We start from the raw sequence: 15935 nt of genomic DNA on the forward strand, positions 1-15935 counted from the left end.
ACGTGTTTATTCTGGAGGAACAAACCTCGTGTCCTCAAACATTTCTAATTTATTACCGGGATCTCGGAAAAAAAGGGAAGAGGATTTCATGAGAATTGAGTGTGGGTGGAAGATAACTGTGTTTGCGCTCGCGTTTATTGTGGTCATTTGCAGCAGCCTCCTGTAAGACTGAAAGTGAGCCGCGACGGGGTTGAACAGGAAGTAGGCGAGGTTAAGTTTCACTGCAACATCGCTTCATCAAATACATACCAGGAGGCAGTATTTTGAACTCTCTTTGAAGGAGGATAAAGTCAGCGGAGAACTTCAAAAGGGATTCATCTCTTCTGTCTTTTTTATGCTTGAACTATTTTCAAGGATTGATTCACCTTTTTTTCCTGGACTTATGGTTGGACTAATATCTCAGAGTCTTCAGCTTTTTTCTGTGACCAACCAGCCTTGAGAAGGTGCAGTCTGGATCGCTCGCCATGCCTGTGATTGTTCTGGAGGCGCGGGACTTCACCAGTCCGCTCTTTCTGACGCGAACATGGGAAGTCATCTCCGGCTGCGTGGCCTTCAGCCTGGTCGCCTCGGCGTCCATCAAAAACAACGACGTGTTCTGGACCTTCTGCATGTTCACCTGGTGCTTCTTCTTCACGCTGACGTTTCTCATCCACACCCTCAGCATCATTCAGTTCCACAGCCTCATCCCGATCTCCTGGAAGAACCTGACGGTGACGGTGGCCGTGTTGGGGGCTCTGATGAGCCTCAGCGCCTCCGTTTTCTTCCCCTGGAGGGTGATGCCAGTCGAGAAGGAGTTTGGCTGCAATGTGGCAGCAACGGTGGCCTCTTGCCTCACTGCGGTGGCCTACACCTTAGAGTCTTTCATCCTCAGCTTACAGGCTCAGGAGCTGAAGGGCTACATGGGCAGCCTGCCTGGGATGCTCAAGATCGTCCAGCTGTGGGGGGGCTGCCAAAACATAACTCTGGTGGTGAAGACCATCGAATATTATGATCCAGCCAAGGAACACGCTTGGCAGACTTATGTTCTGGGTGTGTCCTACGTATCCTGCGTCCTCATGTCCCTCGTCACGTTGGTGGTGATTTTAGGCGACCTGACCGGCCGATGCCTCCTTCCCTTTGACAGATTCTTGACTGGCTTCACGCTGAGCGGCGTGCTGCTCTACATGTTGGCCACGGTGATCTGTTTCACCAAGATACTGGAGCTGAGAAGCCGAAAGGGCAGCATGGAGTTGATCATCCCGGAAACGGTGCTGTGCGGCTTCTCGCTGCTGGCCTACACGGTGGACCTGGCCTTTTCCATCAAACAGTTTTTTGACCGGAGCAGCATGTGAAGCTGTGGCTGAGAAATTCTGCATGTATTTTGCACATTTGTAGAAGTGAATGTTTGTGCTGCAAATTACCGATAATACTCAATTAGTTTAAAAATCTGTAGGATGTTTCCAGATCCTCCTGACTGCCAGAAATTAAAAAAGGTCCATTCATTTTTTTTTATTCACCAAAAACTATAATTCCCAGAATGCCACTACTTCCCAAAAGCCCCAAATATCTTATGTAGATACCAAAAGGGCATGTCCCAGTGGGTGGAGGCCCCGGGGAAGACCCAGGACACGCTGGAGAGACTATGTCTCTGGATATCTATCCATGGATGGATAGATACCCAAAGGAGTCAACTCAAATGTCCTTTATAGAAGATAAATTGGAGGCTATAAAAAAGTACATGTGTAAAACGTTGATGGAACTGAATGTCGAGTGTCTGTTTTACTGTTGTGTAGCAGAAAATCAACATTAATTCCTCATTTTTTCATTGGAGAAGTAATTTACAGCCTTTTAAAATAAGACAGGTGTCCTGGGGCACACAGCAGTTTAATGGCATGATAAGAAAGCGTGTATTATGCTATGTTTGCTAAACTGACGTCATTATTGTAAAGCAGCTCAAAACAGAGTTGATTTCACATTTCTGTTGACATTTCTGCACAGAAAAAGTTTCACAGAAACCATAAAAATGCTCTTAAACTAAGTAGAGCTTCATTAATGATATGCGCGCCTCAGTGCAGTAGTCCTTTCCTACCACCAGATGGCGACACAGCATTTTAAACCACTTCAGGCTGACTTTTACTGTAGAATGTTTTTACATTTTTTACCTGTTATGTAAGTATATTTGTTTGTTTGTCTGTTTTTACAGAAAAAAATCATTGTAATTAAGGATTTAAATACATAGACTGTATCTTGATCAGAGCATAGTTTCTAATAAAAGGCAATTTATTCATTTGTGAGCATGACTGCAAAATCTCGCCAGCTTTTTGTAGTTATATTAATAGAAATAAATGTATCCAACACGCCTTTTTGATTTTTTTTTACTTTATTATGTTTTAAATTCAGTGTGGTTAAGCATCAAAACCCTTTTTAACATACAATGTCTGGCAGCAGATCAAGACAACATAACAGTTTAACATTGTAGGGGCTGTACAAAAGATTTAATACGGTCAAGGCCAAAATAACAGAAGCAAAAAAGAAAAAAAAGAAGAAAAAGGAGCCAAAAATATAAATACGGGGAAACCAAAACAATAAGTAGAGATTTTTAGGCAGTTTTCCAGAATTTCATGTTTTCTAATAAAATATATTTTGAATTCATGTATAAAACAGGGAAAGGACTGTTTGCCATTTACAGCAATGAATATGATATTTGCAGAGAATGAATCATTTAAATTATCCATAAATGTAAATACATCTGAAGCACAAAAATGGGAAATGTAAAGTTTAAGATTAATTCAATTTCCAATGTTTATCCAGAAAATCTTGTAATATGTTTGTAAGAAAAAAATGTTACAAAGATTCTTCATTCAAATGATAAAAAAATTCAGAATTTCAGTTTAAATATATCTCTAATAAATTCAGCAGGAGGAAGAATTGTATTTATTTTTTAAAATGGGTTTATTTGTGTAAAATACTCCATTTAATAAACTTTGAATGCCCACTTATCATGAAAAATTTTCATTATTACATTTAAATCTATGGAGTGATGTTTGTGCCATTATTCCAAGCGCAACACTCACTGTTTTGAACGTAAAACTTTAATAATGTTTTTGCTCAAAAAATTATTTTCCATTTGAAACAGAAAAACACTCTTAAAACTTCAAATTATGTGCAATCAAAACAGTTTCAACTCAAGAGAAATTCTCTCTAAAAAGAGAGAGTAGGCCACACCAAAAATGTGCCCCAACTGCCAGCCAATCACAGTGCTGGGCAAGAAGGTTGATACTGATTGGTCAGAAATTCTTCCAATCAGCTCATAGACTAATAGACTGTATGCCTGTGATTGGCTGACTTTTGTGGCACATTTGTAACACGTTAAAAGAGACAATTTTTCTTGAGTCAAAATAATTTTATTGCGCACATTTTTTGAGTGTCAAGAGTAAAATTGTTTTTTTGGCACAGATTTTTGAGTTTCACTTACATTTTTCTATAGAGCTAGAAATGGAAATTTAGTTTGTTCTTGTAACTTTTGTTTGTAGCTGTATGTAAGTCATGTTATAGACACGTATAGATACGTTTGGGCTATGTGACCTGTCAACGTTAACATGTTAACGTGATGAATTAAAACAATGCATTAACATTTATTAACTCAAATTAATGACACTTCGTGAAGTGTCGCGTCAGACATTTTAGGCTGCCACGGCATGCATTAATGTCGGATAATTCACACTTTGTCGGCCATTATCCCACTTATAACTTGGTCAATTACAAAGTAAATAAATGTTCATTATGTCTTTAGTACTTAAATCTTGTTATTTTTTTGGTTTAGAAAGATTTTTCACAAAAAGCAGACTATTTAAAGAGTGGTGGGGTGCGTTGTCACGATACCATGACAACCTGGTTCAGAACCAGCACCGACCTCAGCTGCAACTGCAAATGAAAGCAATATAAATGCTGATCGTCACAATAGATACAATAAAATATCAGTTTAGAGAGAAAGTTCACCTCTTACTGCTTGTTTTTGTTCAGATGATGACGCTAACATTTGTTTTAAAGAAACAGTGATATTGAACATTTGGGCTATGTGACCGTAATTTATTTTTTAGATGTGCATTCAAACCCAGTAGCCAATCAGAATCGAGTAGTTACTTGGACATTGGAATAAGCTCATTTAAAATGCAGAAACACAATGTTCGTTTCTTATGGATGTATGGCAGCATCTTTGTTTTCCTGGAATAATACTGTAGAGATAAGCATCTTTACAGTTCTGCTTATCATGTTTTCTGCTCACAAATTACACTTCTAGGAAGTTAACACCTTATTAATTTAAAAATAAAAATGAGGCAAAGCTTTTCTCTCTGGCCTGTTGTTGTTCAAAGGCTGCATATTTTTCTTAAAAAATATTAGTAAAACATTGTTCTTTTTTTTATTAATCATGATTAATCACAACCCAAAAGTGACATTTATATATTAAATAACACCAAAATTAGTGATGTATTTTTGAGGAAATAATTTTCTTGCTAATTAGATGGAGATGCTAGACACGCCAAAAATTTGCCCCTTGTTGCTTCTTCCAGGCATGCCAAGTATGGTTAATTTTTTTTTTTGTATCTCTAGCCTGGAACTTGAAATTTTATATTTTTAAAATGTGTGCAAGTTACAAAACATAACTACAAAATGTAAGCTAGAGAGCAGTGCAAAACAAAACTTACAAGTACAGAATGTAAACTACAGGTATCAGAAAAATTACAAGTACAAAACGAAAATCTCAATTCTAGCTCCATATTTCTCTATTTCAATTGCAAAATAATGTTTATACAACACCTTTTCTTTTAAGTTTTACACTCAAAACAGTAAGTGTCACACTTAGATTAATGGCACAAACATCACTCCATAGAATGAACTGCTTGTAACATGGGCAATGAGACAGTTATCCTTGAGAATATAAAGTGAGTAATTGAATGAGAGATGGGGGTTTCGCTATACTCACTTTTGTCAAATCTTTTTGCATTTTATTCCGTTGACTACTTGACATGGGATTCAAGCCTGAAAAGAGGATCGACCGAGTAATCGTCCGCTCGCTCTGATCCTACGGAGAGCGGCGTGTCCTGGTGCTGCGATCGACTCGTTTGGTCTGGACAGATTCCAGCTACTTTTTTCTTTAAGGAACTGACTCAGTTGGTGGATTGTCAACAGCACGAATTGAAGCGTTTGGTACGTGGATTGACAACATTTTAAAGTGCCAATTATTTTTTAACTTTTTTTCTCAAATTAAATACTTTTTTTTTGTTCGTTTTTGGATTAAGATGAAGCCTCCTACTTTCGGTAAGCTAACTTTCTGTTCTAGAGCGATGTGAGAGTTTGATGAGGTGAATAATTTGGTTAATTTCGGACTTTATTTTGTCTCTTAGATGACTTTAATACCTCTTTGTTTGTTTTTGACGGTGGGGTGATATTTAAAGTCACTTTGAAGACAGTTTGGGGCTGAAAGTGTGTCATTTGGTGGTGGTTGGACTGGTCTCGCGCCTGCTTCACGGGAAAAGCTGGTTTTTCCAGCCGTTGTTTCCAATTAAAGATCAAACCCGTTTTGGACCGACACGTCGGTCGACCAGCTCTGATCCCCCCCGAACAGAACTCTCATTTTAACCCGGGTTAGCTGCTGTTCTTGTGCCATATGGTTCTTCTGCGCGTCACAAAGAGGATCGTCAGATCTTGGATTTTGTGAGTGAAATGTTGTTTTTCCTGACGTTTCAGAGGGTTTTTCTGAGGCACCCTGAGCATCATGGATGTATGAAACCTGACTCCCCCACAGGCAGATGCAGGTCTCAGGCTGGATTGAATGGCACTGAGGATACAAGGTAAGCACTTAGCCAGTAAACCTAAACTGATTATTGATCCGTTTCCCAGAGCCACAAATGACCTGAGAGGGAGCAAAGTACAGACTGAGGAGGGAATGTGGAGCTCTGCAAAACCAGAAAAACAAAGAAAAATGCTGAAAATCCACTTTTAAAAGACTTCCAGCCATCAGACGAAAGATTTGGGTTAAAGAACATATTTAGAATTGTTCCTTAAAAAGTTTCCTCCGATCTCATCTATTTTAAAAGCGCTATCAATGGTCTTTAAAAAAAGTTGTTTTCCAGGACATAGTTTCTGCAGAGCGGTATGGCTGCCACAAACCAGTATTGTAATAGTTGACTAATTTTCGATTTTTAAAACGTATTTATTTATTTATTCTGGATTAGTCGACTAATCTGGATGCAAAACACACATTTAACAATCATTAGCACTGTTAGCTTAGCTTACCGAAACTATTTTTTTTTGTATGGGAGGAAATGTATTGTTGTTGTCAGATACAAAATAAATGATGAATAAACGCAAAAAATAAAAATAAAAAATAAAAGTAATTTCCAAAAAACACACTAATATTACATAAAATATAAAGGTAAAATGTATATATATTGCAACTACATAAACAAATATTTTTCCTGTTTAGCATCATATGAAAAAGAATACAAGCATAGTATTACTTTAACAAAAATAACTGAAAATTATATAGTCAGATGTTGTTACTACATTACCCATAATGCATTGCCTGCAATTTGGGACGTTTTCCCAACATATCGCACGCCTGTTTGTCTCCAGCATTGTGTAGATTACTATTTTTTTATATTCAAACACAATGTCGGTACAATATTTAGTACATTACCTCGACGATGATCCCTCTTCAGCGTTATCGTGATCAAACTCAGTCACAACGTGCTTCCTCTTCAGGTGTTCATGCATCACTGCAGTGCTGCCATAGAACAAAAGTTCTGCCTTGCAGATATTGCATTGGATTCTTTTTTTCTTTTACTTTTATATGTTTTCCACTTTCAAGCTCCGTCGGCTGTTATTATGCTCCAAAAGCCTTCCTATGACTCCCTATGACATCACTACTGACCCAGCTGTGCACTACTGCGCATGTGTGTCAAACACATGGCAGATGCAGCATTAGAAAGCGTGCACTTGTAGTTTTGAGATAAAATTTTTATAAGAAAGAAACGATTAATTGACTATTAAATTAGTCGTCAGCTTTTTCAGTCGTGGAAGCCCTACAGTTCATTAGAAATTCACTTCTGAGTTGTGGGCGGGACTTTAGGCAGGAAGTAAGCCTCCTCTCATTTCCCGTGATCTGTTTTCCCAAAGCCCCTCACATTACCCAACGTTACTGGAGAAACGAAAATGGTGAACAATATTGGAGCTATCCAGCTACTTTAGAACCACATGGCATCTCGGACGAAGAAAACGAAGTAACGAAACGAAATGATCTATTTTGTGTTTTTAAAGTGTAACCAAACCTTAAATTAACTTTTTTTGTTTTTGACCTCTTTAAATGGGGCTTTAAAAGTGCTATCAAATTAAAATAAATGTTTTTAATTCTTCAAAATATAGTCAAGAACCGTCTGTGTGCTGCCCCCTACAGGTTGAATCGGGGTACTACGGTTGAATTTTGTGATTGGTCAAACCAATGAAGTCCCAAGAATATTTCAAAAGTTCCACGTCATGATCTGCAGCTCCAGTAATGATAATGTCCTGTTCCCCAGTCCCACCCCTCAGACTGGATGTTCAAATTTTGGCTGTGGGCGGAGTCAGCCTCCAACTTCCCAGTTTGGTTACCCTTTAACATTCTCTTGTTGCATTTTTATCATAACAGAAGGCCCTTTATGAAATAATTTATGGTTAAAACTGGGTTTCTGGGTATTTCTTAATTCAAACCGCGATGGATCAGAAAACCGGATGCTAGAAATATCTGGGGCTAATGACACATCCCCCACATCCTTGCCTGGATTCATTTTTCATGTCCGATCTGGTCTCTGGATCAAAACTGTACGCTTGGGTTGATCCAATATTGGTCACCATTACTTTAGCCCGTTAATGCTAGCTTTGCGCTGACAGAGCTCCAAGTGACAGAAAGGGGGCGGGGTTGCTCTGAGCTAGCAGTCCCGCCCACAAGACAGAATTGTATGTCTTTCTTTTGTATATCTATGTAGCTGGGCATAAAATATGTCTTAAAAAGTGACAAAAGCTGCTTTGATTTTGGCTAAAAACTGCACAATCACATTTAAAAGAGTACTGGGAACGATTTTACAAAAGGAAAAAAATATGAGTGAGAGAGGCTAAATAATCAGGCCTTAAAAATTCTGTGAAGCAATCTTCCTATTAGTATAAACGGTCCACATTTTGAAAAGCAAAGTGAATCTTGGTTCATGGAGCATCAGCAGTGCACCCACATTGCAAAATATATCCTGTGTTCATGTGAAGCATGTAAATGAGTCCATTGTGTAGTCATTTTTTATTTATCTATTTGGTTTTTATTGCTGGTATTCTTTCTTTTACTGTTCATTTATGATTTCTGTAAAGCTCCTCTAGGGACGAGTGTGCAAATTAGCCATGGCTATAAACGCTGATGTAGAATGTCCTAATGTAATGATCTAGATACATTTTCTGTGTTTGTCCCTATTAAACACATTAAAAAATAAAGGACATTGAGACACAGCAGAACCTTTGGAGATCACCTCCATTTATTAGGTTTAACTCAAAAATGTTGTTCTAGTTTTCTTCATTTGTCTTCCATCATCAGAAAAATGCTGCAAGAAAATGTTAGAAGTTCCCAAAAAGACGATTTCCATTGGAGATGGTGCTCAACTGTAAACACGGCAGCGTAGAAGCTCCTAGTTAAAATATCTGCAAAAAAATCTATTTTTCATTACAAATGGACCCTGGCTGTCTTTTGTAAAGTTCCAAAATCAAAACTGATAACACTGAGGTGTTTATTCGTCCTCTGTGCATCTTTGAAATACCAAACTCCCTGTCATGCATGGACTGTGCGTGGTGTTTATCCGCTCATCTCCTCGAGTGTTATTGGGTCATCTTTCCCTTCTGCAGTTTCCTTTGTGGTCTGTGCTGCTCATGTTTAGCAAAACTGTGGTTTAACGAACGCTGCAGCTGTGGATTAGTTTAACCTCTCATTCATGCCCTCGTTTGAATGGGAACTTTCATAGTTGCAATTTAACGTAAAAGGAAGTAAATGGAAATCTGAAATTCTCATATTTTTGGTATTTCCATTTCATGCAGTTCAGACTGTTTATGTCCTTTTGAATCAGAAAAATGTGAAACCTGTTTTAGTTTTTTAGTTTTTTTTTTTCTTCCTGTAAATCTATTAATCACCTGAAAAAATCCAATCCAAATTAAACTACAGAGAATATCTTTAAAGAAGCCAAACATGAACAAACTCCAGAAAACCTCCATGAATTTGATGAATAAATATTTTAGGGGATGATCTAGATATCAAGCCTGGGTCTAAAGTTTTTTTTTTTTCTGTTTATCTGTAAAACTGTCTCTAAAATATGTATATATGAAAAAAATATACATTTCCCATTTTAAACAAGATAAAAATAATACTAAAGTCTTTTAATGCTAAAATGCAGTCTCAATGAGTTTTTAAACACTAACATTTTTTAAACTACACAAAATATTACTATTTTTAGATGTCAGTATCTGTAGAATTTAGTTAATTTAATTGCTGCATATTAGTCGTTATATTTTCAGTTTAGGTTCTACAGAACAATCTCGTTTATCGTTTTTGTTTTTAACTTGAGGTGCATCATGTTACTGACAATATTACAGCAAAATGTTACAATAATTCAGTTAAATGGACATTTTAGTTCGAAACGTTTTAGTAAGTCCTTAAAGTCCAACTCCAGCTATATTTTATATATTTTATTATATATTATTTTTTATTATTATATATTTTATATTTTTTTCTATCATAAGTGTTCCCAGTGATTTTTTTTTTTAGCCACCGATATATCGGTGGCAGTAACCGGTACTGGCCGGTATTTGTGAAACATTTGACTTTATTGGGATAAGAACGATACTAAAAAAATCCACTATTTAAAGATGCACTTTATTTTTGTCATGGATACTTGTTCCTAATAGATCCTTAGCTCTGGGAAGCTTATGATTACAGTCATAGTGAATAATTATTCTGTTTTCATGTAAATGTTATATTTGATAGGGAGACATGTTGTTCCTAATAGATCTGTGCCTATGATTTAGAGTTACATCTAATAGTCTGTCAATATAAGATATATTTTCAAAGTTTGAATGTGATACTTGTTCTTATGAGATCCATCTGTGTATATTAAAATGGTTAAGTACGATGTGATTGTATAGTAAAGTAGTAGTAAAGTAAAGAAACAAAAATAAATTTTAGGTTAGCCAAAACAGCTAGCAAGTAGCTGAAAAAAATAGCTAAACTTCAAAATAGCCTAAAAAACTTTAAAAAAGCCTAAATTAGCCAAAACAGCTAATGTGTAAATATTAACCTAACTCAAAAACAGCCTAAAAACGTTTTAAAAAAAAAGCCTGAAATAGACTAAAAAACTGGAAAAAACCTAAATTAGCCAAAATAGCTAGCATGTAGCTGAAATATGAGCTAAACTCCAAAATAAACTAAAAAGAAAATCTTAGTAAATGCCAAAAAACTCAAAAAATCTACCAGAATGCCAATTTCTAAAACGTTAACCGTAACTTTTTAACATAATTATGAATAATAAAAAGGGAGAAATATTATTCCAGAATAAATCAACTTAAACCTTAAATAACTTTCAATATTTTACTCTCCATAAAAATATATTTTGTCAAAATTATACAAGTTAACAACACAACATCGGGCCATTACTAACAATAAGATAAAATGATCTGGAGGGCCGGATCCGGCCCCCGGGCCTTGACTTTGACATGCGTGTGGTAGACACTTAAATATCAGTATCTGCAAATATTCGGCGTCTGGTCTACGTTGTGCGTTAGTCTATAAAATATGTTTGGAATCATAAAAGAAACTATTATTAAAGTTAAAAATCTGAAATGGTGCAAAGAAACCAGCATTTCAAAATAATAGTTATTTCTGTTCAACACAGGATTATCTGAAACTCTCCAGCAGGAGAGCAGCAGGCCTGTTGCAGATGGAGGCAGGTTTGGTGCTGCAGGTGCAGAATAAAGTCAAAGACGGAATCTTCATTTCCTGCTTCCCAAAACAGTTACAACAGAAATCGGTTAAATCTTCTAGTTTGTGGTTTCGTTTTGTAAATCTGTGATCTGTCACGCTCTGACGGTCACCATGGTAACTGATTTCACTCAGAAACCAGCTGCAGCTTAGGATGTTTCACCTCTTTAACAAACACTTCTGCTATTCCTGCAATGCAGTCAGACAGGTACTGCTGCTTGTTTTGTTCTGAAGGTTTTGTGGAACATTGATATTTCCTGATGGTTTATGGACCGTGTTCCACTTATGGAGGTCAGGCAGACCTCCCCTTGTCACCTGTTTACCTTGGCTTTGACACGTCAAGCTTTTACTCACCTGGTTTACTCAAAAACATACATAATAAATTGAGTTGTGTTTCTTGGTTTTATTCAAAATAAGACTATTTCAGTCAAAAGAAGCTTTTTCCTTTGCTTCCACAGATCTAGGAAAATCCAAACTTCATGCTTTGTCATATGCTAGCTTTGTTTGGGCTCTCGGCCCTGTGGCTCTCTATGCTTTCCAGACTCCTGACTTTGCCTATTTGGGTTAAAAGTAATAAAAAACAAGCCTTCCTTTCTAACAGCGTGGCATTTTGATTTCATAAGCACACCAAAGGGCGCTCGCCGCTCCGCTCCAGGGTTGCTTGCTCATGACATCTTCCCTAAATTCTTCAGATAGTTTCATTTTTTTTGTGTAGAGCATCTCGAGGGAGCGATGCTTCTCACCGACACTGAAGTTCTAATCTAGACGGACTAGATCAGGGATGGGCAAACTTTCTTACTCGCGGGCCACAAAGGGTTCTAAAATTTGACAGGAGGGGCGGACCAGGAGCAGATTTGTGGCGTGTTTTGGTAATTCACCGTCTAGAAGAAAAAAATAACAGAATCTGGACAAAAACTTGCCTTTATCTTACTTAAAAACTCTACATTTTGGATTTTTTTTGTGTTTTTTGTTCTCATTTTAGTGCCATTTACCCAATGGGTTGATCGGGTTGTGTTCAAGTGGCATTGGAATAATCAGAAAAATGACTGTCCAACTTAGAAATCACAAATGAATAACGGAAAAACAACCAATCTTCAAACACTACATGAATGGAGAATAACTTTAGAGCGCCATCTACGGGGAGACACCTGAACTACACGAAAAATAAAACAATATGGATAATCGAAATCGTGTCTTCCACTTTGGCGAGCCAGATTAAATAGTGTAACAGGCCGCATACGCCCCCCCCCGGCCGTAGTTTGCCCACCCAGGGCAACTAGATCAGGACTCTGAAACCAGAAGCTCTAGAGCTGCATGGTGGCTTTTTCATTCCTCCATTGTGATTCTTTGGTTTTGAAATTGTGTGATTTCTTTGTAAGCATTCAAACTCCTGCTCCTTTCTATATGTAAAAACTCCATCCCTCTTTCAGCAATTTCAGCAATCTTGTTATCAAAACTTTGTAGTTTTTGAAATATTGAGCAAAATATGCCCCATAGGAAATGTATAAAAAAGAAAGTCTTCAAGTTTCAAAATTTTAAGTATATTAGCAACAAGTCTTTAAATATATTCATAGGCTATGTTGTTATGTTGTCATTTTTAAAACATTTGAAGTTTAGCTAATATTTAAGCAACATGCTAACATTTTTAGGCTAATTTGTTATCTGCTTAGGGTTTTTTAGGCTAATTTAGAGTTTAGCTTCAAATTTAGCAACAGGCTAACACCTTTAGCTAATTTAGTTAACTGAGGGATTTTAGGCTATTTTGGAGTTTAGCTAGTAATCAAGCAATGAGCTAGCTTTTTTGGCTAATTTGGAATCTTCTTAGGTTTTTTATGCTAATTTGGAGTTTAGCTAACATTTTAGAAAGATGCTAACGTTTTTGGTTAATTTGTTTTCCACTGTTTTTTTTTTGTTTGTTTTTTTGTGACTAATTTAGAGTTTGGCTTCTATATTAGCAACAAGCTAACGTTTTTATCTAATTTAGTTTACTGAGGTGTTTTAGGCTATTTTGGAGTTTAGCTCGTATTTAAGCCATGAGCTAGCTTTTTTGGCTAATTTGGCATCTACTTAGGTTCTTTATGCTAATTTGGAATTTAGCTCATATTTAAGCAAGACACTAAATATTTTTCTGCAAAAATTGACATGTATTCAGGGTTTTTAAGCAATTCTGCTACCAGTTTTTCAGAAATTTAGGTCAACGTTGGCGCTTTGTCACAGTTCTTTTAACAAAATGTCCAGTCTTTTAGCAAATTTAACATTTTGCAAATAGCTTTTGCATTTTCAGTAAATCCCTTCAGCAATTAAAGTAAATGGAGGCATCATTTTTGAGTTATTATGTTTTTATGCTTTTATTTATGTACTGTGAGGTGACCTTGAGTGCCAAGTAAAATGTATTATTATTTTCAGTAAAAAGCTTCAGCATCTTCTGTGACTTCTTTCAGCAAAAGGCATTCACACTAGCATTATCACAAGTAATGCAACTTTTCTTGTTATTACATAAAATTTGAAAAACAAAATTCAGGTAGGTGGTCTTACTGTGATGCATTTTTCAGACCTCTGCTAAACTTCATGAATCCACCATCCCTCCAGACAGCACACCCATACGCTCAGCTGTGTTTGTCCATAGACACCAGCACAAATGGCTCATTTAGTGTTGAAGTTTTGCAGACTCCAGTCTGAACAGATGACAATGCAGTTCAACAACCGAATCAGGACAATTAGCGTTAAGACCAGAACGTCTATTCCAGGTCATGCGGCCCGCCGTCCTGATTCTTTCCAAACAGGCCTGGCATCGCAGCTTCTTATAGAGGGAACAGTCAGTCCAAGTAAGGAGTTAGACACCCTTACATTTATGTCCAATGAGCAAGGCAGGCTGGACGTTGGTTATCAGAGCCTCCATCTGCTTATTGAACAGTTCAGGAAGGAAAAAAAAAACGTTTTTGTTCTAAACGCATTATTTCTGGTCTCAAAATAAAGATCCAGATCAGACTCAGAGGTTTGAGTGTTACAAACACACAAATGTTCTGATGAAAGACACAGTTACATGTATCTTCAGGATATGTGCAGGTTGTTCTCTAAACTAGTAAATATTTGGACGTGTTTCACAAAAATTTCAGTCATCTGACAACATTTTTGAATTTGTTTTATTAAAAAAAAAGCTATCTGAGTTAACACTGACCAGGTTTCCAGTCGACAATAACAATTTGGTCATTTCAAAAAGCTGATTCTGACATATTCAAGAGACTCCTTATTTTGCATTTCAAATGACAGCTCAAAACACGAGCGGAGTGAGTTTTTAACTTGCGTCTTTGTCTGTCCAGCTCTCCCCCATCATCACATTCTGGCTCAGTTTCCTTCTTTTTGCCGTGTCGCCGCCGTGACGACCATTACGGACACATGGGGAAATGCTTTGAGACCGCCTGCTAACACGGATTTTCAGGTGCTGCCTTCCCTTCGCGGCGGCAGCAGTCTCCTCTCGCTTCTGTCATCCTAATGAACACGTTCAGCAGCAGAAAGTGACAGACGCACCGTAGGAGGTGGGCAGACGTACAAATATAGCCCGTCTATAAATAACTCTTCGGAGGTCTTCACTGGATTCTGAGACATCATTCACAAAACTACAGTGTGTTCATTGTCGGGCAGCATGGAGCAGAAATGCTTTGGAAATCTCCCCGAATACATTTGCAGTCGATTTGAGTTCTGTGGCGTCCAGCTGCTGTCTCTCAAAAGAAGACTCCTTAACAGTTTCATGCAGTCAATCACCAGTTTAAGGTCTGTTGTATGTTTGCTGCTCTGTTATGTTTCCCTCTGTGCACGACTCAACGGAGGACGGATGACACAGACCGTTTTCTCTACAGTCAGTTCTGGTTTAGTTCTGTTCAGAAGGCATTGTGTTGCCAATAAAGGCAGATTCAAATCTGAAAATGAAGCTTTTCATCCGTAAAACAGGAAATGACAGAAGAGATCCAGTTATGATACAGTTTTCTCTTCAGGATATAAAGTATCTGGCCGAGCTCGAGAAGCTCGGGGTCATCTACTGTTACGTCCTAAACCAAACCTTGCATGTGTTAGTTTGAAAAACTGACTCTGATCATATAAACACATCTGTTTCTTTCATCAGCATCTCCTCTGGTAGATTATTTATTTCATACATTTGGCTAATGTGAGGTAGGGGCGTGCCAAAATATCGACATCGCGATATTTAGTCCTGCGATTGATTCTCAATGGGTTCTCACCAAATATCAATCTTTTATTTTTGTTTGAAGAGACTGTAAAATGTTGCATTCCTTTGGTGAGTTGTTCCTTCAGAGGTAGATAGGGGGCGCACAATTCGAGACCGGCTGTCGCGAGCGAGCACCAGTATTATTAACTCAGAATTTTACAAATATGTCCAATTCAATTGGCGTCAATGCTGGTCAAAGACAAAGTGTTACTGATTTATAGTTTGTGAACGCAAGTAAAACTGAGTGAAAGTGTTTATTTCTGCAGTTGTTCCTGTTTAAAACCAGAGTTTCCCTTTTTCAAAAATATATTTTCCTTTCATTTTCTTGTGAAGCTCTTTTTATTTTTAAGCTTCCCAGCCTTGATGGACACTGTCAAAGGTTCTCACAATCCACTGATGTGATCAACATCAGCAGAAACACTGCAGCTCATCACTGATCACTAATGCACTTATGCAGATGGTTATCTCAAAACAACTGAGAAATCTCTCAAATTTGCTTAAACTTCTGACGGGGAAGTTTGACCGTTAACCAAAGAGTGAACAGGAAGTACTTCTTTTTACCCTGATAAATGGGACTAAATACATCAAACTGCCTCTTTATCAGACACACTAAACCTTTAAATCTCCTTAAATAAACTGATCTAAGAGCAAATTGATTCAATCAGCCTTTTTAGACTGTTTTAAAAGAGCTAA

General features: G+C 37.3%; 2 protein-coding genes across 4 annotated transcripts in view; both read left to right on the forward strand.

The window, feature by feature from the left end:
* The first annotated feature begins 464 nt into the window (after window positions 1-464).
* On the forward strand, window positions 465-1331 carry LOC112157466 (myeloid-associated differentiation marker). Its single transcript, XM_024290217.1, has one exon. It carries the CDS (start codon window positions 465-467, stop codon window positions 1329-1331), a length of 867 nt encoding a protein of 288 aa, XP_024145985.1.
* Window positions 1332-4921: 3590 nt separating this feature from the next.
* The window catches only part of LOC112157031 (testis-expressed protein 2), a 34482-nt gene continuing 23468 nt past the window's right edge, over window positions 4922-15935 (forward strand). For 2 of the 3 annotated variants that reach the window (XM_024289470.2, XM_024289471.2), the window contains exons 1-2: window positions 4922-5298; window positions 5728-5831. The gene's annotated coding sequence lies outside the window, so the exon portion shown is untranslated. Of the gene's footprint in view, window positions 5299-5322; window positions 5625-5727; window positions 5832-15935 lie in introns of those variants that run through there. The other variant, XM_036213795.1, reaches the window with a different exon arrangement.

The sequence above is a fragment of the Oryzias melastigma genome, linkage group LG1, assembly GCF_002922805.2.
Source record: "Oryzias melastigma strain HK-1 linkage group LG1, ASM292280v2, whole genome shotgun sequence".
Lineage (NCBI taxonomy): Eukaryota > Metazoa > Chordata > Actinopteri > Beloniformes > Adrianichthyidae > Oryzias > Oryzias melastigma.